The following is a 27,279-nucleotide window of genomic DNA, read 5'->3' as shown; positions in this document are numbered from 1 at the left end:
ACTTAACTTCTAAATCTGACCCCCAAGATCGCCATGGGCATGGAATATGTGCCTATATTAGGGATAGCTTTCCATGTGGTAGGGACATCTCCAGGGAAGATCCTAACTTACCCTATATGTGCTTCCGGGTTACTTTAGCTCACACTACGGTATTTATATTTACTCTCTATCGCCCCCATAACAGCAGAGTTACTATCATTCAAAGCATATCTGAGAAAATTGACCAAGTCTTATCTGCTTATCCTTCAGCTAACATTCACGTATGTGGTGACTTCAATGTTCACAACGTCGAATGGTTGACCCACTCTAACAAGACCGATAATGAGGGGAGGTTCTGTCATGATTTCTCCATTGCCTATGACCTCACTCAGATTGTTCAGGAACCCACCCATGTGCACGACAATGACGACCAGTATGCGAGCCTACTAGACCTTTTTCTCACAACTTGCCCTGAACTATGTTCAGTTTCTGTTCTGTCGCCTCTTGGCTTTTCCGACCACTCTGTTGTATCAATTAAGATAAAAATAAAATGTAATAAGTCCCCAGACGTACCTCTCCATCGTACAGTATATCGATACACTAAGGCTGACTGGGATAGCTTCCGTACATTTATATCTGATCTACCTCTGCATTTCATGTTTAAAAAGGAGTGTCCTCTATAGTATTAGACCTGACGGAATGGTTAATTGTAGGTATTGACCGTTTCATACCCTCGAAAAATATATTCGCTATTAAATTGTGTTTGAACATAGTTTCTATCTTTACTAATCTTTGTACTACAAAACGTCAACTTTAAGATATTCTAACTTTTGACTGGGAAGACGTGTTCAAATTCCATAGCGAAGACAATTCTTTTCCTTGATTAGCTAAAACAACTAGAAACGTCGTTGACAGGTACAACTTCTGCTTCGAGTATTTATGTGAACACACCCCAACTGCTTATTTGCAAAAAGTGATCTCCCGCCAGTGGGCATCCTATGCTGACAGATTTCATCGTTAATAGTCGGATTTAAATAGCGATTTCTTTGAATATACAAATCACAACAAAAATATTAAAATACCATTTTAAAGTAAATTTTATTGTGAATCCAGTTATATAAGTTTTATTTTGATGGATGTAAGAGAAATGTACTTATCATTATTTAAAGACTGAGTGTCAAATTATGTAGCAGTGTGCGCTTTGTCCAGCGCTGAACGCTATAGTGTCTGGTATTGCTAGTTAACTGGTCAAAATCAGACTGCCCCTTCTTTAATAGGATTTTTTTTATTATCGATATTTATCGGAAATATTACGATACAAAACTTATTTAAGAACACTCTCAGACACAAAGAATAATTGTTTAAAATTTTTTTAAAAAAATCATCCCAACTATTTTGGAGTTTACAGGAAACAAATTCACACGCGCACATCCAGATGCAAAGTTTCTTTTACATATAAGTAGAGATTTTTATCTATCTGTAGTCATCATCGTTGTTTTAAACAGCAGAAACACTTCTTTTAAACTTGAGTTATTTTTATCCATGATACAGTATATTAAGTTCGTTTTCATAATTTTGGAATAGATAAAATAGGCTTTTAATATCAATGTCAGAGCAAAAAAAAAAAATCATTTTTATAAGTGTATAGATTATTGCTTTCATTTAACGATTACACTCAGTTCTATTTATGCGTATTTTGTACGTAACTACATAGTATTTAGGATGAAAAAGTTCTAACACACACAAATTTGTGTGTGTGTGTGTGTGTGTGTGTGTGTGTGTGTGTGTGCAGAAAGTCTCTACCAAACTCCTCTTTGAATTTTTGGTCTACATACTTGAAACTGGATATATAGGGCATTTGGACATGTGGAACAATTTCGATTTTGTTTTTAGTCTGTGATAATAACTGCTAATGGGTCAAAATTGACTCACCACACACCTGACACTGTGACCAGTGTTGGAATTGAGCACCGACTTCAGACCAGCACGATCATGATGGGTGCAGCGAATGCACATAGACGCACATTTACAATTGCTTTGTATTATTTGGATTCTTCGGACTACTGTTCTTATCGAACTCTTGAATGTTTCTGTTGAACTCAGGAATTTGGATAGAATTGCGAATGGAACCCTTTATTTACTTCACGGGGGTAGCATGCTCTTGTTTTATCAGCCATGACTGGATAGAGGTCCTAAGTAATTTACAAATGTATTTTTCAGTCACCCATACTGAAAATTGAACCTTCAACCTTCAGGAGAAGGTCACGTTTACAACTGATTTTTCCAAGTTCTCTAAATACTGTGGACTTGAGTTTGACTAGATGCACCCAAAGAAGGCCAACTGAAACGTTGTGAAAATAGCAATCAAACTGAGAACAGTGGGCAAAAGAAAAAAAATAATACAAATAACCAACTTTCATCTAAAAAATTCAGAAAGACTTAAACTGGCTTGTTTAAAATTCAAACATCATGCAAAACCTTGCCCTGAACTATGTTCAGTTTCTGTTCTGTCGCCTCTTGGATCTTCCGACCACTCTGTTGTATCAATTAAGATAAAAATGAAATGTAATATGTCCCCAGACGTTCCTCTCCATCGTACAGTATATCGATACACTAAGGCTGACTGGGATAGCTTCCATACATTTATAGCTGATCTACCTCTGCATTCCATGTTTAAAAAGGATGTGTCCTCTATAGTATTAGACCTGGCGGAATGGTTAATTGTAGGTATTGACCGTTTCATACCCTCGAAAAAGTTTCAGCAAAAAAACCTAACAGCCGGCCATGGTTCTCTCCAGAATGTGCTGCTGCCATTGCGCACAGAAATCACTTTTTCCATTGCTTCCAACGTAATAGATGTATGGAAACTAAAGCCGCTTTCAGGACTGCCAGCAACCATTGTAAGAAAGTAATAAAGAACGCAAGAGAGTTGTATGCTCAATCTGTTAAGTCCAAAGTAGCTGAGCAGCGGCTTGGTTCCAACCAGTTTTGGCAAATAGCAAACAGAATCCTGAACAGAAGCGTGTGCTCTATCCCAACTATTATCAATGGACCTGAGGTAATCTCGTCAGCATCAGACAAAGCCAAACTCTTTGTCAAGAACTTTGCAGCTAATTCTACCCTTTGTGACCAAGGCCGCCAACCCCCAATATTTCCTCCTGTATCAGAAAACACGCGATGTGATATACGTATATCTGTACGTGATGTTGCCAAGCTAATCAAAAACCTTGATTCCAGTAAAGCAACTGGCCCTGACGGTATTCCAATTATAGTACTCAAAAAACTTCAACCTGAACTAGCACCCATACTTACAAAACTGTTTAAACGTTGTTTTAAGGAGAATAGTTTCCCATCTCCCTGGAAAATTTCATCAGTATGCCCTGTATTTAAGAATTCAGGTGATCGCTCATCCCCCTCTCAGTACAGACCAATAAGTCTCCTGTGCGTCATGATTAAGTTGTTGGAATCTGTTAAATACAGAAGTAATCAACCATCTCAACAAAAATAACCTTCTTAGTGACACTCAATATGGTTTCCGTTCTGCTAGATCTACAGCAGATGTGCTTACAGTTATATCTCATAGGATTAGCAAATCTAAGGAGGCCAACTTTCTAGGGCAATTGCTCTTGACATATCTAAGGCTTTTGATAGGGTATGGCATAAAGGTTTACTTCATAAGATCTCTTGCTATGGTATAGCTGGAAATGTCTTCTCAATTATTAAATCATTTCTTTCTGATAGGTTCATAAGAGTAGTAGTTGAGGGGCAAAAATCAGAAGCTCACAGTATTAATGCCGGTGTCCCTCAGGGGCCCATCCTGGGCCCAACTCTTTTCCTGATCTACATTAATGATCTTCCAAATCATATCCTTACATCATTTGTAGACATTTATGCTGACGACACTACCATTTATGGTAGCACATCTAAGACAGTAAACGACCAAGTTCTCTCCAATTCTCTCTCCTCTGATCTTGAGCACGTAGTACAATGGGAAAAGGAGTGGCTGGTTACTTTTAATGCATCTAATGCATTTAGATTAATGCATCTAAAACCAAGCTTCTCTCTTTACATCATCAACATTCTGATCCACATCTGGCATCAATTGAAATGAATGGCTCTCGTCTTCAGGAAGCCTCAAGTTTTGACAAGCTTCTTGGCTTGACCTTTACTCCTGATCTTAAATGGAACACATACATCAAATCTGTTGCCAAGGCCGCTGGAAAAATGGTGGGATTTTTCTATCGATCCGATAAATATCTCACTGCTGATGCTATTCTCTATCTATATAAGAGCCAGGTACGTCCAAGGATGGAATATTGTTGCCACATCTGGGCAGGAACTGCTAGAAAGGACTTGTCCTGCCTTGATAGAGTTCAAAATAGACTTTGTAGCCTCGTAGGAGATGTCCTTTTCTCTTCCTTGCAACCTCTATCTCACAGAAGAGATGTTGCGAGTTTGTCTCTGATGTATCCCCCCTCGCCAAACTTTCACAAGAAACACTCATCTAGCTGTAAACACTATCAATAATTCCCCCCAATCTTTATCTGTGCCTAAACCTAAGTGTAGATTCCATGAACAAAGCTTCTTTCTTAGAACTGCACGCCTGTGGAATTGTCTTCCGTTTTCCTGCTTTCCAGCTGACTACAATATGGTTGTGCTCAAGTCTAACGTAAATAAGTTCTTGATGAGCCGTTCTATATAAGTTATCAAATTTACCAAATTTTCATTACTAATGATTACTATATTGTCCAATGTCTACTGTACACTCTTAAACCCTTATCCTTGAGTAACCTCTTGGCCTTGATAAGTGGTGATGCCTATGTAAAAAAAAAAAACAAAAAAAAAAAAACTAAGCAACATTTTCCAAAAATGATTCAAAGAATAAAAGCAAAAATCAAATAAATAGTGTATTCCTGAATCTGTTTTTTTTTTCTTTTATATACATAATTTGAATTAAGATTTACAAATATATATTTTCTTTATTGCATGCTTCAGCAACATCTGAGATGATGGAACTCAGCGTCACTTCATCAGTCCGTTCTCGTGATGGCTTCTTACTTATCAACATCAATGTAAACAGCACAGGTAGGTGCAGCAACGTGAATCGGAACAGTTGTCTGGACGACTTGCTGTCGCCTTCTTTGTAGAACTTCCATCCTAAATAGGAAAGGTACGCATTGAGTGGCAAAGAGTCGACCATGAATGTCCACGTGGTAAGGTTGATGACGGGTGCCATCATAGAGAGGGCTGTCATTCCAAGGCAATAGCGGAAAGCAACTCTCCGACAGAGGTTGGGGTTCATCACCGAAGACATACAGTATCCCCCGCGAGAGTAATCAGGACGGAGGTTCCAGCTAAGGGCATTGAAGTGGGGAAATTGCCAGGCAAACATCACGGCTCCAAGAAACCAGGCACCTAAATAATTTCAGAAAGGAAAAAAAAAAAAAAAAAAAAAAGAATTAACAAATCTAGCAAAGTAACAAAAATTTGGTGTTTTTCCAGAATTTTGCTTATATTAAAAAAATCTGTATGATGTATGTACTTGTGATGGAAAAAAATATTGTGTACAAAAAAAAATCATGTAATGGATCAAGTAGTTTTATTTTTAATTTACAAATCAGATTTTATATTTTAAAGAGAAACTATGAGAGATGATCTTGTAAAGCCATCTTGAATATATTCTAAAGAAAAAAGGGAGATAATTCAAATTTGCGATTCTTAACATAGGAGGGGGGACATGGAAAAACTCAAATTCGCTGAAAAATGATTTTCATCTATATAAATAAAACGTGCGTGTGTGTGTATAAATATTTAATCGATAAACTCTGGTCACATAACACTGAAATTAAACGGAAATAGTAATCATACACTAAGAATGGTTTATAATGAGTAAAATCTTTGTTTGGATGGATAAATAACGCATACAGAAGTTGGCAAGTCCAAATGCAAACTTTTCATTTCAACTTGCCAACATATTTTTACTTCTTTCTGCGCATGCCCAAATTCCATTCATTTCTTCAAGTTATCTAATATTCAATCTTTATCTCTTGGTAGCTAAATCAGTAGGGAATGTGGCTGGAGTGCTAAATGTTTTGGTTTCAATTTTAACTGATGGCACCCAAATCATTTTTTTTTAACTTGAAATCACTACTATATATATAGTATTCAATAGAGAATTGGTTCTGTAATAATAAATACAAAATCTGCATGAATTAAAATATATTTAAGTGTATTTTACAACCATCCCAACCCATAAACCCACTTATATTTTAAAGGGAAACTACGAGAGACGATCTCGTAAAGCCATCTTGAAAATATTCTGAAGAAAGAAGGGAGATAACTAATTCAAATTTGCGAGATATTAAAAAGCGATTCTTCACATAGGGAGGGGAGGCGTTGGAAAAATTCAAATTCACTTAAAAATGATTTTCGTCTATATAAATAAAATGTGTGTGTGTGTCTGTCTGTGTATGTAGACATTTAATCGATAAACTCTCAAACTACTGGTCGCATAGCACTGAAATTAAACGGAAATAGTAATCATACACGAAAGATGGTTTATAACGAGTAAAATCTTTGTTTGGATGAATGAATAACGCATACAGAAAGTTGGCAAGTCCAAATGCAAACTGTTTATTTCAATTTGCTGACATATTTTTATTTCTTTCTGCACATGCCTAAATTCCATTCATTTCTTCAAGTTATTTAATATTCAATCTTTCTTACCTATCTCTTGGTAGCTAAATCAGTAGGGAATGTGGCTAGAGTGTTAAATGTTTTGGTTTCAATTTTAACTGATGGCATCCAAATCATTTTTTGAACTTTTGAACTCTTTACTCAATATTAAGTACAATATTAAATAGAGAATTGGTTCTGTGATAAGAAATATGAAATCTGCATGCACGAAAATATATTTAAGTGTATTCCATGACCTTTTTGTTACAGAATGAAGATAGTATATTACAAAAAAAAAACTCACAAAAATTGCTAAAGTAAATTTTTTTTATTTATTTTCGAAAAAACAAATTTGCCATTTTTTACTGAATAAACAAAGGCTGAAGCCATTTTAATATTCTTCAAATTTTGCTTTTAACTTTTATAAAATTACCCTTCTATAATAATGTTTTCATTATTTGAAAATTTAATTTTCTGAAAAATAAAAACAAAAAAAATACATGTTATGTTAATAAGTTATTGTTCGGTTTTAAATCTTACGTTTCGGTTGTCTTTCCGACATTATCCTAAAAAAAATCCAAAATTAGAAATGAAAGTGTTGGTTATCTACCCTTAATTCCTTCATGGAATTCGATTTTCTAAAATAAAAAAAAAAAAAAAAAAGAAAAGTACTTTATCAAATTATGTGATTTTTGGAATATATCATGTTTATTACGTGACTTGTACGTACATCATACAGACATTTCTGTATTTTGTTTACTTTTAATTGTTGCCATAAGTGTCAATCTGAATAAACACCAAAATTTCTACAGCTGTTATATTGTAAACTGAAAGTTGTCAAAAGTTATCTATTTCTATTAAAGACTAGCAGGACATGTGTGCCAACGTTGCCCAGTGGACACAAAACCAAAACAGATTCATGGCCAAAATAAAATCATTTGGCTTCCACTGTCAGGTATTGTCTGGCATTCGTAGGTACTGGAGGTCACTAGTTATCATTGTTATCACTGGGGTTTACTAACGTTTAGTGTAGGGTTGGGTGATTACTTGCAGGTGCTGGCAGTCATTAGCGGGCATCATCAGTGTCGGCCTCCATTAGACTGCTCTGAATTGAAAGCATCCGTTTTCAACTGTCGGTCATTGTTGATATGACATCTACATTCTGTGATTAGTATGTATACTATATAGACTTTTCTGTATTTCCTTTACTTTTAATTGACACCATAAGTGAATAAGCACCAAAATTTCTTATCGAAATTAAAACATTACTTTAACAAAATATTTACGTTAGGTTTCAAAACATAAGCAATAAAAAATGAATGCGTACATGTTATGAACTTCAGAAATTATTTTAATAGTCCAAAACAATTTTGTTTTAACTATGTATTGTATATAGTTCTTTTATAATTATATAATCCTCCTAACCTAGCAAAAACATGTGCCTGGACGGAACCTATATTTACTAGTTATGGAACGTTGATGATGTGCATACATGCAACCTATGATAAATGCTGAGGCGCAAACACGCATATGGTGACAATGCACCGAACGACAGTGTAAAGCTGTCAGATTAGTCAGCAGGGGAAAAGATCAATTACTTGACAGGTGCATCGGTCAGATGCCGCCTGAAACAAGAAAAGGTCATATAACCCAAGCATACTGCCGGGTAACGCAACATTTGCATCAGTCAGCCGAGTGTTGAACAACGATGAGCGTGACTCTGATCATCCACCTTTCCTATTTTGGTCTTCCCTATTCTCCAGCTAAGCGCACAATTTTTTTATGACACGACAACAAGAAATTAAGCTTATATTTTTTATACAAACAAATTGACGAGTTTTACTTTTTTGCAGACAAAAGATCAATTACGCATTACACTTCAGTTATATAAACATTAAAAAAAAAAAAAAAAAAATTGAAATATTCTAAATCTGATACAAGTGATTACTGTAGGTGAAATGAAATTTAATCATTAGGAATAAGTCCAGCAGAGTTCATGTCATAAAAAAGATGTTTATTTAGAATTAAAAAAAAGATGCAGAAAAATCTTTGATATACCTATTTGTCACAGAACAAAGAGATCATATACCAAAAATCATATAAATTGATCATTTTTTTTTTTTTTTTTTTTTTACAATATTAGCGATTTTAAAAGTAAATTTTATTCAATACAAGGCCGATTTGATCTCGATAGATCAAACTGAGTTGAATCCCCATGATTTATAAAAGATGGCATATCAAGAAATAACGTATTGCCTTCGTAATAAAATTTGATTTTTTGTTGTTAATAAAAAACAAAAATACAGAAAATTGATCAAGTAGTTTTTTTTTTAAAAGTCGAATTTTAAATAACAAAAAAAAAATTAAAAAAATTTTTTTTTTATATTTTTAATGATCATTTGTTGGTCATTTTTGTTTTACGTATTCTTGATATTAGCTTTATTTTTATTATTGGAATCCTTTCAGATGAGTAATTTGCATATTTATTTATTTGCGGACTGTTATCCTCATCTTTATAATTGTTGGTTCATGATATTTTGGCCAACTGCTTCTCTGGCCTTCATCAGGTTTTTAATCGCAATGAGATAGTTGTTGTCTCACCACGGGCCTAGTGCTGCAATGAATAGAGGCATTGAATCTCTACAGTTCCAGGTGAGCATTGTCTGAAGATAGTAGTTTCAATTCTACCCAAAGCCTGCCAGAGGATTAGTTACCCAAAACATGGTGAGACGACAACAACTATGGAAGGCAGTAATTACTAGGGTTGTGACAATAGCATATTCTTTCTATTGTTTTTACATAGACTGATGTGGTTCTCAGTTGATTGACTGTGCCTTACTGTGTGGGATGAATATTCAAGAGTCAAAAGAATGAAAAGAATCTTCTGTTGTCACAGCCCTAGTTATTGCTGAGGATACAGTTAAGAGACTCAGTATTCCTATCCAGTCACGGTTAACTACCTGAGAAAGGTCAGAGGAATAGTTGGTTGACACGTGAAACAACTACTATGAAATGAGAATAACAGTCCGCAAATAAATATTAGTTGTTTGTAAGGAATCGATTAAGAGAATAAGTATTCTCAACAAAAATTAAAAATAAGTATTGCGTAGAATTTTAATCAAACAAAAATTAGGAAAAATTATCAAGTAAAAATTTAATTAAATAAAAATTAGTTTTGGTATTTTGCCAATTATTTGGTTAAATGACAGACCGACTTATCTCCCTTTGCTTTACGGTATTTTTCACTCTTATCAAGGGTTGATCAACAAAATATGATAGAACTGATTTTTATTTTTAATTGAAATTTTACTTAATAATTTTTCATAATTTTTGGCATAGATACCTATTTTTACCCGATATGTAAAGAATTTTCCAGTTATTAGGATTTTAACTTATAAACACCTTGATTCATGTTCTCTATCTTTAATCTGATAAAACTGAGAGATAAAAACCCAAATAAAATTATTACAAAGAAAATAAACATACCGAGTGAGAGATCTCCGGTGCATGCTGCCCAACCCATCATCGGAGGAAGTGCGCCAACTATTGAACCCACCCAGGTATTAGCAATACTCGTTCTTTTCATTGGTGTGTACACCAGTGTGTACAGTCCGAGGTTTATTGCTCCAATGTAAGCGGTTAATGGATTGACGCCATAATTTAAAATGGCAAAACCGGTTGCACCCGTGATAGTGGCAAATAATACAGCATGTAAGGGACTGAAAAACAAAAAAGAAAAAATAAAAAGAAATTCTTTATAAAAGAAACATCTAGAGAGTGTAAACTTCTATCAAGGTTCTACGGTTCTACAAAAAAAAAAAAAAAAACTTCAGTTAAACTTCAAATCTTTTACAAATATTAAAAGCTTTCCTGAACTGCAACATCGGGGTTTCTTTTACAATCACAAGAGATTCGGAAAAAAATGGTCAAAATTCAAATACATGACAAATAAATGTTATCAAAGGCAAGATGACCTACTCTTCTACCTATCTAGAAAATCTTTTAGTGATTTTTACTCACTTTAAAAAATTGAATTGGTTCGAAAAACAAACTGTGTAGCGTTTATGTGAGAGCAAGAAAAATGGGCATGCTCTTGACTCATAGAATTCAAAGTTTTGAAAATGACTTAAAACTAAAAATTTATATAAAATACTGTTAGAAACCCACTCAATATATGTCATACTAACATCTCAAATAAAAATTTTTTTTTTAGATTTTTTTTCTCAATGTAAGCATCATGTAAATTTGAATTAGAATTTGAAAGAAGCTAATACAACACAGATTTTTTTCTTAAATAAACATTTAAAAAAAAAATCAACTTAGTTTTGATGATATGAGACAGCCAATCATATCTTTGCAAAACGAAAACGCCTATTAGTTAGACATTAGTAGAAAGCATTTAGTATCCTGCACTTTCAAAAAAAAAAAAAAAAAAAAAAAAAATTAGTTTCAAACATATTTCTTCATCAGGCATCAAATCAGCTTATTTTTTTTCTTTTTCTTTCCTTGTGGCATGGTGTCCTGAGAAAATCAAACTCTGTGTAATCTTAAACGATGAGTTTTTTTAAATGTTCTCATCAGGAGGATAGTTTGTGGCATGCATGAAATTAATTATTTCTGACTCTAAAATCCCTCATTCTAAAATCTCTCGCTTGTTTTGCACAATCCTTCTGATTGAACATTTGGAAGAAAAAAAAAAAAATCATTAAGACCACAATACATTTGATTTTCCAGTGACACCATTCCACAAAGAAAATAAAGAAGAAAAACACAAACTGATTCTATTCCTGATATAGATGCTCATCGAAACTAGGTTGATTTTTAATTTTCAAATAAGTGTTTATTTTTAAAAAAAATTCTGTGTTGATTTGATTTTTCACAAATTTTTATACTGTAATTTAATTACCTTTACCAGGAAGGTTATGTTTTTGGTTGAATATTTTGGTGTACAGCCTAGCATCATCATAAGTTTAATCAACTGTTACCATATTTGGTCAAAATACCCAGAATTAAATAAGAATCAACAAATATTCTACACTTCCAATACTTTTATAGTCATCAAAATCAGTGAAATTGACCATTTTTCAATCAAATTGATAGCTTGAATTAAAGTTTAAATTCCCCACACTTGACTAGTCCTGACTTTTTCTTGTGAGGATATCTTAAAGAAAGAGTCTATGTTAAAAACCCCGCAAGAATTGAAGGAAAACATCAGGAACAAAATAAGGGAGTTAAATCGCAGTCAAGGGATTCTGCAATCTGTCTTGAATAATGTTTTGGAAAGAATACAAATATGCGAAGCTGAAAATGGGCAACGTTTAAAAGACATTATTTTGAATAAATAGTCTGAATTTTGCATTTTTAAAAATTTAAATTTCCCAATGTCTTAGTCAGATTGTGCTAAAATTACAGAAAGATATCAAAAATAAAGAATCTTAGTGAATTTTTTTAACACCCTGTACTTGGTTTATATTATGGTTATTGAAGTACTGCATCATATGACCTTGACATTTGATTGAGAAATTTGGTCATAATCAAAATTTCAACGTTTGATTTTTAACAAATTTGATGTCATGAATCTGATGTTCATTGATAAGAATAACCATCATGCAATATTTCAGCCTGAGCAAATAGTTTTGGAGTTACCAATAGTTCTTTGGCATAACTTCTGAAATATTTTATACAATATGGAGAAGAACAGCCCAGATAACTTCAATTCATTCATACATTTTCGGCAGAGGTATGTAGGCTTATTCATACATTTTCAGCAGAGGTATGTAGGCTTATTCATACATTTTCAGCAGAGATATGTAGGCTTGTATGACTGATTTTAGTCCTTGTCATATATTTGTTTTGCAATATAGTAGGAAAAAAGAAAAAAAAATTTTTTTGCAAAACACTTGATTTCAATAATCATTAGTACAAAATCAATGTAAATGTATTTACATTTTTTTCCCATTCATTAATTTTAATTTAACATATTAATCTAATATATAAAATTATCTCATCAGATTTTCAAAGTCAATTCAGACAAGCCTGTTACTTTTTTTTTTTTTCTTTCAATATACTTATTTCGTTTGAATTTCTCTCTGAAATGAATTTATTCGTTCGGTCTCTTAAAACAAATATAAATATGAGAGTTGTTTCAAAAGTAAGGCCTACTATTTTTAAACTCAAAAATTAAGATGCTGAAGAGATACAAAGATGGGAGTGGTACCATTAAAACGTGCAACTTTTTGTGCCTCTGAATTTAGTCAACATAATTCTCAATGCATTTTTGCCAGCCTCTTTTGATGCCCCCATCATAAAAGTCTGGAATGCGCTTTGTCACTCACATCTGTCACAACTTTAAAATCAACAAACTCATCTCCTAACTGTGCTGACATCAACTACATTGGCCTCATAAACATTCAACAGGTGCCCGTGAATGCTGATTTGTTCAATTTTTTTCTGCATGGAGGAATTCAATGACATATCTCTGCTTCTGGTGCAGATCCATAAGAGTTGCTTTCTTAAGAGTCTCACACCGTCAATATTTGCAACAGAAAGATAAAAACTGTTCACGTCACAAATGCATGAATTCAGTCATCATAACAACGCAATTTGCAATTCCTTCTTATGGAATAAAAAAATAGGAGGCATTACTTTTGGAACGTCACTCGTATTAATTATGCAACGTTACGCATACTCGTATCATGCCGGCACATCACTCGTTTTCTTTTTAGCATCAAGTATTAAAGCAATCTCTTTAAAATTCCTATTTCACAAAATAATTGATTTGCAAAATTAAATTTACTAAAATTAGAAACGGGTCAGTTATCATCTCTTTTAAATGGACTAATGTCGAGTAGACACATAATAAAATGGTAAAATTTAAAAAACTTCCAAATCATATCCTTACATCATTTGTAGACATTTATGCTGACGACACTACCATTTATGGTACCACATCTAAGACAGTAAACGAGCAAGTTCTCTCCAATTCTCTCTCCTCTGATCTTGAGCACGTAGTACAATGGGGAAAGGAGTGGCTGGTTACTTTTAATGCATCTAAAACCAAGCTTCTCTCTTTACATCATCAACATTCTAATCCACATTTGTCATCAATTGAAATGAATGGCTCTCGTCTTCAGGAGGCCTCAAGTTTTGACAAGCTTCTGGGCTTGACCATTACTCCTGATCTTAAATGGAACACGTATATCAAATCTGTTGCCAAGGCCGCTGGAAAAATGGTGGGATCTTTCTATCGATCCAGTAGATATCTCACTGCTGATGCTATTCTCTATCTATATAAGAGCCAGGTACGTCCAAGGATGGAATACTGTTGCCACATCTGGGCAGGAGCTGCTAGAAAGAACTTGTCCTGCCTTGATAGAGTTCAAAATAGACTTCGTAGCCTCGTAGGAGATGTCCTTTTCTCCTCCTTGCAACCTCTATCTCACAGAAGAGATGTTGCGAGTTTGTCTCTGATGTATCGTTATTTTCATGGAAAGTGTTCAACTGAGCTTCAATCTATGGTCCCCCCTCGCCAAACTTTCACAAGAAACACTCGTCTAGCTGTAAACACTATCAATAATTTCCCCCACTCTTTATCTGTGCCTAAACCTAAACGTAGATTCCATGAACAAAGCTTCTTTCTTAGAACTGCACGCCTGTGGAATTGTCTTCCGTTTTCCTGCTTTCCGGCTGACTACAATATGGTTTTGTTCAAGTCTAAAGTAAATAAGTTCTTGATGAGCCGTTCCATATAAGTTATTAAATTTACCAAATTTTCATTACTAATGATTACTATATTGACCAACTTCTACTGTACACTCTTTAACCCTTATCCTTGAGTGGCCTCTGGGCCTTGATAATGTGGTGATGCCTTTGTAAAAAAAAAAAAAAAAAAAAAAAATGCTCTGAAGAGAAAGTATCAATGGTTGAGGGCATTTTTTACCTGAGATTTCCCTGTACAAGAACACGGTTCCTTGTTCGATTCATTTGGCTATCAAAGGGCACTTCAAAAAACTGAAAAAGAATTAAAACATATATATATTTTTATAAGGGAGATCTGTCTGTCTGTGTGTTTAGCAAAAAGTAAAAAACTATACAAGGCACAGCTACAAAGTTCATGCATTCCTTTTCATCATTGTTTCAGACAAAATATAATTTTTTTTTAATATTCATTCTTCTAGGGAATAAACAGGAACAGAAGTAATCAAGAACGATTTTTTAATGTTATTATGTAGTGATTTGCGATTGATCTTTTTTCAGTTGCAAGAGAAAGAGAGGGAAAAGGAGGTGAGTTAGAGAGGGCGAGACGGGAAGAGAGCGGAGATAGAGAGGGCGAGACGGGAAGAGAGCGGAGATAGAGAGGGCGAGACGGGAAGAGAGCGGAGATAGAGAGGGCGAGACGGGAAGAGAGCGGAGATAGAGAGGGCGAGACGGGAAGAGAGCGGAGATAGAGAGGGCGAGACGGGAAGAGAGCGGAGATAGAGAGGGCGAGACGGGAAGAGAGCGGAGATAGAGAGGGCGAGACGGGAAGAGAGCGGAGATAGAGAGGGCGAGACGGGAAGAGAGCGGAGATAGAGAGGGCGAGACGGGAAGAGAGCGGAGATAGAGAGGGCGAGACGGGAAGAGAGCGGAGATAGAGAGGGCGAGACGGGAAGAGAGCGGAGATAGAGAGGGCGAGACGGGAAGAGAGCGGAGATAGAGAGGGCGAGACGGGAAGAGAGCGGAGATAGAGAGGGCGAGACGGGAAGAGAGCGGAGATAGAGAGGGCGAGACGGGAAGAGAGCGGAGATAGAGAGGGCGAGACGGGAAGAGAGCGGAGATAGAGAGGGCGAGACGGGAAGAGAGCGGAGATAGAGAGGGCGAGACGGGAAGAGAGCGGAGATAGAGAGGGCGAGACGGGAAGAGAGCGGAGATAGAGAGGGCGAGACGGGAAGAGAGCGGAGATAGAGAGGGCGAGACGGGAAGAGAGCGGAGATAGAGAGGGCGAGACGGGAAGAGAGCGGAGATAGAGAGGGCGAGACGGGAAGAGAGCGGAGATAGAGAGGGCGAGACGGGAAGAGAGCGGAGATAGAGAGGGCGAGACGGGAAGAGAGCGGAGATAGAGAGGGCGAGACGGGAAGAGAGCGGAGATAGAGAGGGCGAGACGGGAAGAGAGCGGAGATAGAGAGGGCGAGACGGGAAGAGAGCGGAGATAGAGAGGGCGAGACGGGAAGAGAGCGGAGATAGAGAGGGCGAGACGGGAAGAGAGCGGAGATAGAGAGGGCGAGACGGGAAGAGAGCGGAGATAGAGAGGGCGAGACGGGAAGAGAGCGGAGATAGAGAGGGCGAGACGGGAAGAGAGCGGAGATAGAGAGGGCGAGACGGGAAGAGAGCGGAGATGGAGAGGGCGAGACGGGAAGAGAGCGGAGATAGAGAGGGCGAGACGGGAAGAGAGCGGAGATAGAGAGGGCGAGACGGGAAGAGAGCGGAGATAGAGAGGGCGAGACGGGAAGAGAGCGGAGATAGAGAGGGCGAGACGGGAAGAGAGCGGAGATAGAGAGGGCGAGACGGGAAGAGAGCGGAGATGGAGAGGGCGAGACGGGAAGAGAGCGGAGATAGAGAGGGCGAGACGGGAAGAGAGCGGAGATAGAGAGGGCGAGACGGGAAGAGAGCGGAGATAGAGAGGGCGAGACGGGAAGAGAGCGGAGATAGAGAGGGCGAGACGGGAAGAGAGCGGAGATAGAGAGGGCGAGACGGGAAGAGAGCGGAGATGGAGAGGGCGAGACGGGAAGAGAGCGGAGATAGAGAGGGCGAGACGGGAAGAGAGCGGAGATAGAGAGGGCGAGACGGGAAGAGAGCGGAGATAGAGAGGGCGAGACGGGAAGAGAGCGGAGATAGAGAGGGCGAGACGGGAAGAGAGCGGAGATAGAGAGGGCGAGACGGGAAGAGAGCGGAGATAGAGAGGGCGAGACGGGAAGAGAGCGGAGATAGAGAGGGCGAGACGGGAAGAGAGCGGAGATAGAGAGGGCGAGACGGGAAGAGAGCGGAGATGGAGAGGGCGAGACGGGAAGAGAGCGGAGATAGAGAGGGCGAGACGGGAAGAGAGCGGAGATAGAGAGGGCGAGACGGGAAGAGAGCGGAGATAGAGAGGGCGAGACGGGAAGAGAGCAGAGATAGAGAGGGCGAGACGGGAAGAGAGCGGAGATAGAGAGGGCGAGACGGGAAGAGAGCGGAGATAGAGAGGGCGAGACAGGAAGAGAGCGGAGATAGAGAGGGCGAGACGGGAAGAGAGCGGAGATAGAGAGGGCGAGACGGGAAGAGAGCGGGCGAGACAGGAAGAGAGCAGAGATTGAGAGGGCGAGATGGGAAGAGAGCGGAGATAGAGAGAGCTGGATGGACAGAGGATGGATATAGATACTTCTCATACGCAAATTAATGTCCTATGTACATAAAGAATTTATCTATAAACTTGAGATTTTCTTTTCTTTTTTTTTCTTCTGTGATTTTGTCACCTGACAGACTAAATAGAGGCACTGCTACTTGTGTGAGTAGTATGTTCTACTTCTACTACAGCATATCGTCACACACATTCTTTTGGAGACTGATAACAAGATGTTCTCCCAATACATTCACCACAGTTACATTTGCTGAACCCTTATGAAAATTACATCCGAGATGAGAATAGTAGTCTAAATAATCCAGCTTTTCAGTCCTCATCTCAAAAATTCCTAAACATAATGAGCAAAAATCATAAATAGATTACAAAAAAAGGAAAAAGAAAAATGTTACCTGATTTATGGCATTAGCAGCTGCTGACATGAAACCAGTGCCAACAGAACTCAGTAAGAACGTGCCTAATTGGAATGGTGCAGGTGCAAGAGCATAACCAGCCATTGCAGAAATGACAACAAAACCTGAAAAAAAAAAAAAAAAAAAAAAAAAAAAAGGTTATTTTATTTTTTTACAATTAAATAATGAAGGTATATATTAGTATCTATATTATAATACATATGCTCCTGTGATACAATCGGCATTCTCCACCCCAAATGTTGGGATGTGAGGAAGAAAGAAAAAAAAAAGTACTACAAAAGAAAGGGGAAATGGGTGTATCGACAGAACAATGAAGAGAAAGTTGTTCACTAGGCTAGATTAGACAAAGGAAGCTGAATGGGATTGTTAGTCAGGGTGCTGAGAACAAAAGGACCCAAGATATATTTAGTTTTAGTTTTTAGGATTGCCAATAGGTTTTATAACAATTAGGAGTGGTTTGTGGAGAGTCTTGTGTTTACAACAGCTGACGGATAGTTTCTCACGATGGTATCAGACATGTAACCAGAACTTAACCGACATCTACAGAATACGTTTGCTATGTTTTCTTGTGTTTTATTTTTTATGATTACATTTTCACCCCAAACAAGGCACAGTGCTACTTTGATGTAGGGGACTACTATCATGACATAAGTTGCAGGGATACTATATAGGGAGTTGAGCAGCAAGATGTCTGCTCACATTACACTTGAACTTCTGCATGTCAGTACAGTTGGGAAAGCAGGAGCCCGGAAGGGAATTCCAGTCTAGAAGCTCTGAGGAAGAAATTATTAGAGTAGAAGGCTTTCTAACATCTAGGGATTTCCACAGTGTAGAGGTGGGACTTTGTTGCTTTTCAGGTTTGTCGGGGGTATTTACGTCGAGGGAGCACAAAGAATTGTAGTTCGTTGGAGCATCCACCATTAAAATACTTGTAAAACAGGCAGAGAGATGCGAGATTTCGTTGATGAACAGAGGTTGAAGCTTAGATGACAGTTCAGGACCTACCATGTTGGCGACTCTTTTGAACCCTCTCGAGGAGTGAAAGCATCAGCCTAAATGTGACAATACTCCATACATGGGCGAATGGTGGACTTGTAGAGGTACAGGATACTTTCAGGCATAAATAACTTTCTAGCACTGTAGAGAGAGCCAAACTTCTTTGCAGCAGCCTTGGCAATGCTCTTGCTGTATCTGTTCCAAATCATGTTCCCTGTGAACATTAAGTCGAGGAGTTTGAATGAAGTACTTTCAGATAATGTATCTTTAGCCATAGCTACTGCTGGTTGAGAAGATTTCTTGTAATTATTAAAGGAAACGAGCTTAGCCTTGGCAGCATTGAATGTTACTGACTCCATTCCACTTCAGACTGGAGGTCTTCCTCTAGGATTTCCGCCATTGCCTTGCATATGCGTCCATTCTTTTTCTTCTTGTGCTTGTTATAGAGCGGTTTTGTCAGCAAATATACCCATCCCATTTTATTTTATACTTGTGAATCCATGTGCACCGACTTGGCAAACGGCAATGTGAGAGATGACGACGACATTGCTAGAAGATCACAAAAACAATGTTAAGGTCTGCGATGTTGTTGAGAGCAAGTGGTATCAACCCAACCTTAATCTTTGAATCTAAAAACAGCATATTTCTTGATGCTAAGTTCACCTCACATGATAAAATATCAAACATCTTTTTTTTTTTTTTTTTTTTTACATAGGCATCACCACATTATCAAGGCCCAGAGACCACTCAAGGATAAAGGGTTAAAGAGTGTACAGTAGAAATTGGACAATATAGTAATCATTAGTAATGAAAATTTGGTAAATTTGATAACTTATATGGAACGGCTCATCAAGAACTTATTTACTTTAGACTTGAACACAACCATATTGTAGTCAGCCGGAAAGCAGGAAAACGGAAGACAATTCCACAGGCGTGCAGTTCTAAGAAAGAAGCTTTGTTCATGGAATCTACGTTTAGGTTTAGGCACAAATAAAGAGTGGGGGGAATTATTGATAGTGTTTACAGCTAGACGAGTGTTTCTTGTGAAAGTTTGGCGAGGGGGGACCATAGATTGAAGCTCAGTCGAACACTTTCCATGAAAATAACGATACATCAGAGACAAACTCGCAACATCTCTTCTGTGAGATAGAGGTTGCTAGGAGGAGAAAAGGACATCTCCTACGAGGTTACCAAGTCTATTTTGAACTCTATCAAGGCAGGACAAGTCCTTTCTAGCAGCTCCTGCCCAGATGTGGCAACAGTATTCCATCCTTGGACGTACCTGGCTTTTATATAGATAGAGAATAGCATCAGCAGTGAGATATTTACCGGATCGATAGAAAGATCCCACCATTTTTCCAGCGGCCTTGGCAACAGATTTGATGTACGTGTTCCATTTAAGATCAGGAGTAATGGTCAAGCCCAGAAGCTTGTCAAAACTTGAGGCCTCCTGAAGACGAGAGCCATTCATTTCAATTGATGCCAAATGTGGATTAGAATGTTGATGATGTAAAGAGAGAAGCTTGGTTTTAGATGCATTAAAAGTAACCAACCACTCCTTTCCCCATTGTACTACATGCTCAAGATCAGAGGAGAGAGAATTGGAGAGAACTTGGTCGTTTACTGTCTTAGATGTGCTACCATAAATGGTAGTGTCGTCAGCATAAATGTCTACAAATGATGTAAGGATGTGATTTGGAAGATCATTAATGTAGATCAGGAAAAGAGTTGGGCCCAGGATGGACCCGAGGGACACCGGCATTAATACTGTGAGCTTCTGATTTTTGCCCCTCAACTACTACTCTTATGAACCTATCAGAAAGAAATGATTTAATAATTGAGAAGACTTTTCCAGCTATACCATAGCTAGCGATCTTATGAAGTAAACCTTTATGCCATACCCTATCAAAGGCTTTAGATATGTCAAGAGCAATTGCCCTAGAAAGATTGCCACCGTCGAGAGATTTGCTAATCCTATGAGATATAACTAAGCACATCTGCTGTAGATCTAGCAGAACGGAAACCATATTGAGTGTCACTAAGAAGGTTATTTTTGTTGAGATGGTTGATTACTTCTGTATTTAACACAGATTCTAGCAACTTACTCATGACGCACAGGAGACTTATTGGCCTGTACTGAGAGGGGGATGAGCGATCACCTGAATTCTTAAATATATTGATGAGATTTTCCAGGGAGATGGGAAACTATTCTCCTTAAGACAACATTTAAACAGTTTTGTAAGTATGGGCGCTAGTTCAGGTTGAAGTTTTTTGAGTACTATAATTGGAATACCGTCAGGGCCAGTTGCTTTACTGGAATCAAGGTTTTTGATTAGCTTGGCAACATCACGTACAGATATACATATATCACATAGCGTGTTTTGTGATACAGGAGGAAATATTGGGGGTTGGCGGCCTTGATCGCAAAGGGTAGAATTAGCTGCAAAGTTCTTGACAAAGAGTTTGGCTTTGTCTGATGCTGACGAGATTACCTCGGGTCCATTGATAATAGTTGGGATGGAGCACACGCTTCTGTTCAGGATTCTGTTTGCTATTTGCCAAAACTGGTGGGAACCAAGCCGCTGCTCAGGTACTTTCGACTTAACAGATTGAGCATACAACTCTCTTGCATCCTTTATTACTTTCTTACAATGGTTGCTGGCAGTCCTGAAAACGGCTTTAGTTTCCATACATCTATTACGTTTGAAGCAGTGGAAAAAGTGATTTCTGTGCGCAATGGCAGCAGCACATTCTGGAGAGAACCATGGCTGGCTGTTAGGTTTTTGCTGAAACTTTTTAGAGGGTATGAAATGGTCAATACCTACAATTAACCATTCAGTCAGGTCTAATACTATAGAGGACACATCCTTTTTAAACACGGAATGCAGAGGTAGATCAGATATAAATGTACGGAAGCTATCCCAGTCAGCCTTAGTGTATCGATATACTGTACGATGGAGAGGTACATCTGGGGACTTATTACATTTCATTTTTATCTTAATTGATACAACAGAGTGGTCGGAAGATCCAAGAGGCGACAGAACAGAAACTGAACATAGTTCAGGGCAAGTTGTGAGAAAAAGGTCTAGTAGGCTCGCATACTGGCCGTCATTGTCGGGCACACGGGTGGGTTCCTGAACAATCTGAGTGAGGTCATAGGCAATGGAGAAATCATGACAGAACCTCCCCTCATCATCAGTCTTGTTTGAGTGGGTCAACCATTCGACGTTGTGAACATTGAAGTCTCCACATACGTGAATGTTAGCTGAAGGATAAGCAGATAGGACTTGGTCAATTTTCTCAGATATGCTTTGAAAGATAGTAACTCCGCTGTTGTGGGGGTGATAGAGAGTAAATATAAATGCAGTAGTGTGAGCTAAAGCAACCCGGAAGCACATATAGGGTAAGTTAGGATCTTCCCTGGAGATGTCCCTCCCACATGGAAAGCTGTCTTTAATATAGGCACATATTCCATGCCCATGGCGATCTTGGGGGTCAGATTTAGAAGTTTAAGTTAGAGTATCCTGTAATTGCAAACTCTTCTAGGGAAATAGCCTGTCCAATGCCAGTTTCACTTCAAAATAAAAGGTCTGGTTTAGTCTCCTGTAATTGGGTTTCAACCTCTGGAAGGTTAGAACGTAGACCCCTGATGTTGGAGAAGGAGACATGGTAGTAGAGGTCTACGTTGGAAGTTGGAGAACCGGGTTTAATCGTGTATTTTTTCTTGAAACTTGTCATGATGAAATTTTGGAATTTGTGGACTAGGTCGTCAGATTTACTTAGAGCAGGACAGAGAGGGGAAACTAAGAGAGAAAAAGTAACGAAGAATTTTTTTTTTTTTTTTTTTAGTAGCACCTCTCTTTTAAGGTTTCAAGGGATCTGGAGAGCATCCTGTGAACTCTTGAACCTTCCCCCCCTGCTATCTTATCATCCTCTAGGGGAAGAGTTGAAGGGAAAACGTGTGAGGAAATTCATTCTTTCGACAGTCGAGAAGAATAGCCCTAAAAAAGTTAAGAAAAATCGGTACTTATGCCGAACAAAAGTTTTGTGATTTTTTGGCTTTCGCATAAACGCTGGCCAATTTTAACAAAAAAAAGCTAAATAAATAAAATAATTTCTGTTATTATGAAGGTAATTCAATTAATTTTAAAATGTAATAAAAAAATATTCTTTTTGTTATTACAAAGAAAAGACAATGAATAATTGTCAAACAAATTTTTTCGAAACTAAGCAAATTAAAATTCAAATCAAGAAAAAAGAAAACACTAATTTTTTTGATAATAAAAAACTGATAGCAAACAAAATTAATCGATTTTTTTTTTTTTCTTTTAAATAAAAATAAATATTAATTTTTTTTTTATAACGCAAAACAAGTGTATTTATGCCAGTAATGTAAAAATCTTGTGTTCTGATGGCGGTGAAGTCGCTGAAAGCGTTTTTGAAGCATTTCTCACACAGAAAATTGTTGATATGTTTGAAAAAGTGGTAGTCGGTAGATGAGAGGTCTGGAGAGTATGACAGATGAGGCAGAATTTCTTAGCCCAAGTCGTTCAACTTCTGCAGGGTCGGTTTAGCAACATGCAGTCGGGCATTGTCATGGAGGAGAATTGGGCCTTTTCTGTTGACTAATGCTGGGTGTTGTTGTCGAAGTTTCTGATACATTTTGTCCATCTGTTGACAGTACTTCTCTGCCGTAATGGTTTCACCTTCATTCAAAAAAACTGTAATTGAGGAGACCAAACAGTCAGCATGACCTTCTTTTGGTGCAACTCTGGCTTCGGGAAGTGTCGTGGAGCTTTGTCGCTATCTAACCACTGAGCTGTGCATCGCCGGTTGCCATAAAAACCCACTTTTCATTGTAAGTTACAACCCGATGGATAACAGGTTGTTTTCGTTGCATAAAAGAAGGTAAGATGACACTTCATAACAGCATTTCTGTTGGTGGTTGTTCAATTTATCAAGTTTCATGTCAAAACATCTTTACATATTGGTGATAGGAGGATTCCAAAAGTAACATTATGTTTAAGTAATTTATTGCATATAATTAGAACAAATCCTAAATGTAATTTTGCATTATCACCTCTACCAATGCGAAGGCTATGTCCCTATGTGTACAGCTTAGCATGCACATTGCTTGACTAATAGTCACCAAAGTTGGTCAAATTATTGATCATAGTCTTGATTTAATTTTGCAATATCTAGATGAAAAGTTAAAATCACAAAAAAAAAAAAAAAAGTGGAAGTCACACTTTTGACAATAACTTTAGTTCTGTTCAGTGTACAGACTCACTATTCAGCCCATATTATAGTCAACGAAGTCTTGTGTCTTATATGACCATGACAAGTTTGATTATTTGCATATTTTAGCAGAAGTCATTATTCAAGTATGTCTGATTGAACACAAAACAAATATACTAACCGTATTCTACAATAAATAAATAAAATAAAATAAGAATATATACATATATATATATATATATAAGCAAAAATTTATGTATGTGTGTATGTACATGTTCGCTTTTTCTGTATGTCAGTATGTATATATGGAGAGTAGAAAACGCATTGTGGATGCGTTATCGGCAGCTCCTGTTACTCTCGCTTCTTCTTATTTGTCCCTCAGTCCTCATTTTTTAAATGAGTGATTTTTCTGACAAAGGGAGAAGAAAAAGCTGTTTTCTAGGTTGGCAGTATTTTTGCGCGAACAGTTGGCAGAGTTGGTGGAAATTTTCTGTTTCTATGTCTATCCTTGTAGCCATGTCACTAGTAAGGGTGCTGGAGGTAAACGTTTTGTCTGGGCTGACGTTATCCGCCTGATAGTCAGGGACCCGAACCTTGGATTAACCACTAAGGAGGCTGTCCTATCAGCAGGTGCAAAGTACTGGGGCTGCTGTATTGCCATTTGGTGAATGGAATCTGGACCATGCAGTAGCTTCTGGTGGGGCCTCTCGATGCCATACTAGTGGGTAATTGTTACGGCTTTACCTTATGTGCTACAAAAAAAAACAAAAAAAAAAATTCTTCGTTTCTTTTTCTCTCTTAGTTTCCCCTCTCTGTCCTGCTCTAAGTAAATCTGTCGACCTAGTCCACAAATTCCAAAATTTCATCATGACAAGTTTCAAGAAAAAATACACGATTAAACCCGGTTCTCCAACTTCCAACGGAGACCCCTACTACCATGTCTCCTTCTCCAACATCAGGGGTCTACGTTCTAACTTTCCAGAGGTTGAAACCCAATTACAGGAGACTAAACCAGACCTTTTATTTTGAAGTGAAACTGGCATTGGACAGGCTATTTCCCTAGATGAGTTTGCAATTACAGGATACTCTAACTTAACTTCTAAATCTGACCCCCAAGATCGCCATGGGCATGGAATATGTGCCTATATTAAAGATAGCTTTCCATGTGGGAGGGACATCTCCAGGGAAGATCCTAACTTACCCTATATGTGCTTCCGGGTTGCTTTAGCTCACACTACTGCATTTATATTTACTCTCTATCGCCCCCACAACAGCGGAGTTACTATCTTTCAAAGCATATCTGAGAAAATTGACCAAGTCCTTTCTACTTATCCTCCAGCTAACATTCACGTATGTGGAGACTTCAATGTTCACAACGTCGAATGGTTGACCCACTCAAACAAGACCGATGATGAGGGGAGGTTCTGTCATGATTTCTCCATTGCCTATGACCTCACTCAGATTGTTCAGGAACCGACCCGTGTGCCCGATAATGACGGCCAGTATGCGAGCCTACTAGACCTTTTTCTCACAACTTGCCCTGAACTATGTTCAGTTTCTGTTCTGTCGTCTCTTGGATCTTCCGACCACTCTGTTGTATCAATTAAGATAAAAATGTAATGTAATAAGTCCCCAGACGTACCACTTCATCGTACAGTATATCGATACACTAAGGCTGACTGGGATAGCTTCCGTACATTTATATCTGATCTACCTCTGCATTCCATGTTTAAAAAGGATGTGTCCTCTATAGTATTAGACCTAACTGAATGGTTAATTGTAGGTATTGACCATTTCATACCCTCTAAAAAGTCTCAGCAAAAACCTAACAGCCAGCCATGGTTCTCTCCAGAATGTGCTGCTGCCATTGCGCACAGAAATCACTTTTTCCACTGCTTCAAACGTAATAGATGTATGGAAACTAAAGCCGTTTTCAGGACTGCCAGCAACCATTGTAAGAAAGTAATAAGGAACGCAAGAGAGTTGTATGCTCAATCTGTTAAGTCCAAAGTAGCTGAGCAGTGGCTTGGTTCCCACCAGTTTTGGCAAATAGCAAACAGAATCCTGAACAGAAGCGTGTGCTCCATCCCAACTATTATCAATGGACCTGAGGTAATCTCGTCAGCATCAGACAAAGCCAAACTCTTTGTCAAGAACTTTGCAGCTAATTCTACCCTTTGCGACCAAGACCGCCAACCCCCAATATTTCCTCCTGTATCAGAAAACACGCTATGTGATATACGTATATCTGTACGTGATGTTGCCAAGCTAATCAAAAACCTTGATTCCAGTAAAGCAACTGGCCCTGATGGTATTCCAATTATAGTACTCAAAAAACTTCAACCTGAACTAGCGCCCATACTTACAAAACTGTTTAAACGTTGTCTTAAGGAGAATAGTTTCCCATCTCCCTGGAAAATCTCATCAGTATGCCCTGTATTTAAGAATTCAGGTGATCGCTCATCCCCCTCTCAGTACAGGCCAATAAGTCTCCTGTGCGTCATGAGTAAGTTGCTAGAATCTGTGTTAAATACAGAAGTAATCAAACATCTCAACAAAAATAACCTTCTTAGTGACACTCAATATGGTTTCCGTTCTGCTAGATCTACAGCAGATGTCCTTACAGTTATATCGCATAGGATTAGCAAATCTCTCGACGGTGGCAATCTTTCTAGGGCAATTGCTCTTGACATATCTAAAGCCTTTGATAGGGTATGGCATAAAGGTTTACTTCATAAGATCGCTAGCTATGGTATAGCTGGAAAAGTCTTCTCAATTATTAAATCATTTCTTTCTGATAGGTTCATAAGAGTAGTAGTTGAGGGGCAAAAATCAGAAGCTCACAGTATTAATGCCGGTGTCCCTCAGGGATCCATCCTGGGCCCAACTCTTTTCCTGATCTACATTAATGATCTTCCAAATCATATCCTTACATCATTTGTAGACATTTATGCTGACGACACTACCATTTATGGTACCACATCTAAGACAGTAAACGAGCAAGTACTCTCCAATTCTCTCTTCTCTGATCTTGAGCATGTAGTACAATGGGGAAAGGAGTGGCTGGTTACTTTTAATGCATCTAAAACCAAGCTTCTCTCTTTACATCATCAACATTTTAATCCACATTTGTCATCAATTGAAATGAATGGCTCTCGTCTTCAGGAGGCCTCAAGTTTTGACAAGCTTCTGGGCTTGACCATTACTCCTGATCTTAAATGGAACACGTATATCAAATCTGTTGCCAAGGCCGCTGGAAAAATGGTGGGATCTTTCTATCGATCCAGTAGATATCTCACTGCTGATGCTATTCTCTATCTATATAAGAGCCAGGTACGTCCAAGGATGGAATACTGTTGCCACATCTGGGCAGGAGCTGCTAGAAAGGACTTGTCCTGCCTTGATAGAGTTCAAAATAGACTTCGTAGCCTCGTAGGAGATGTCCTTTTCTCCTCCTTACAACCTCTATCTCACAGAAGAGATGTTGCGAGTTTGTCTCTGATGTATCGTTATTTTCATGGAAAGTGTTCAACTGAGCTTCAATCTATGGTCCCCCCTCGCCAAACTTTCACAAGAAACACTCGTCTAGCTGTAAACACTATCAAT

At 38.0% G+C, this 27,279-nt stretch overlaps 1 protein-coding gene across 1 annotated transcript in view; it reads right to left on the bottom strand.

The window, feature by feature from the left end:
- Positions 1–4,880: 4,880 nt before the first annotated feature.
- Positions 4,881–27,279, bottom strand: part of LOC145293231 (protoheme IX farnesyltransferase, mitochondrial-like) — a 42,348-nt gene continuing 19,949 nt past the window's right edge. Inside the window, exons 3-6 of the mRNA XM_080139788.1 lie at positions 17,419–17,543; positions 14,594–14,664; positions 10,141–10,373; positions 4,881–5,394 (exon numbers count right to left, since the gene is read on the bottom strand). Of these exons, the coding sequence (XP_079995914.1) occupies positions 4,940–5,394; positions 10,141–10,373; positions 14,594–14,664; positions 17,419–17,543 (884 nt within the window). The 3' untranslated portion in view covers positions 4,881–4,939. The remainder of the gene's footprint in view (positions 5,395–10,140; positions 10,374–14,593; positions 14,665–17,418; positions 17,544–27,279) is intronic.

Source organism: Euprymna scolopes, chromosome 14 (genome assembly GCF_053919585.1).
Source record: "Euprymna scolopes isolate OS-2025 chromosome 14, ASM5391958v1, whole genome shotgun sequence".
NCBI classification, from domain to species: Eukaryota; Metazoa; Mollusca; class Cephalopoda; order Sepiida; family Sepiolidae; genus Euprymna; species Euprymna scolopes.
Note: the sequence above shows the minus strand (reverse complement) of the source record. Positions and strands in the feature narration are given on the sequence as shown.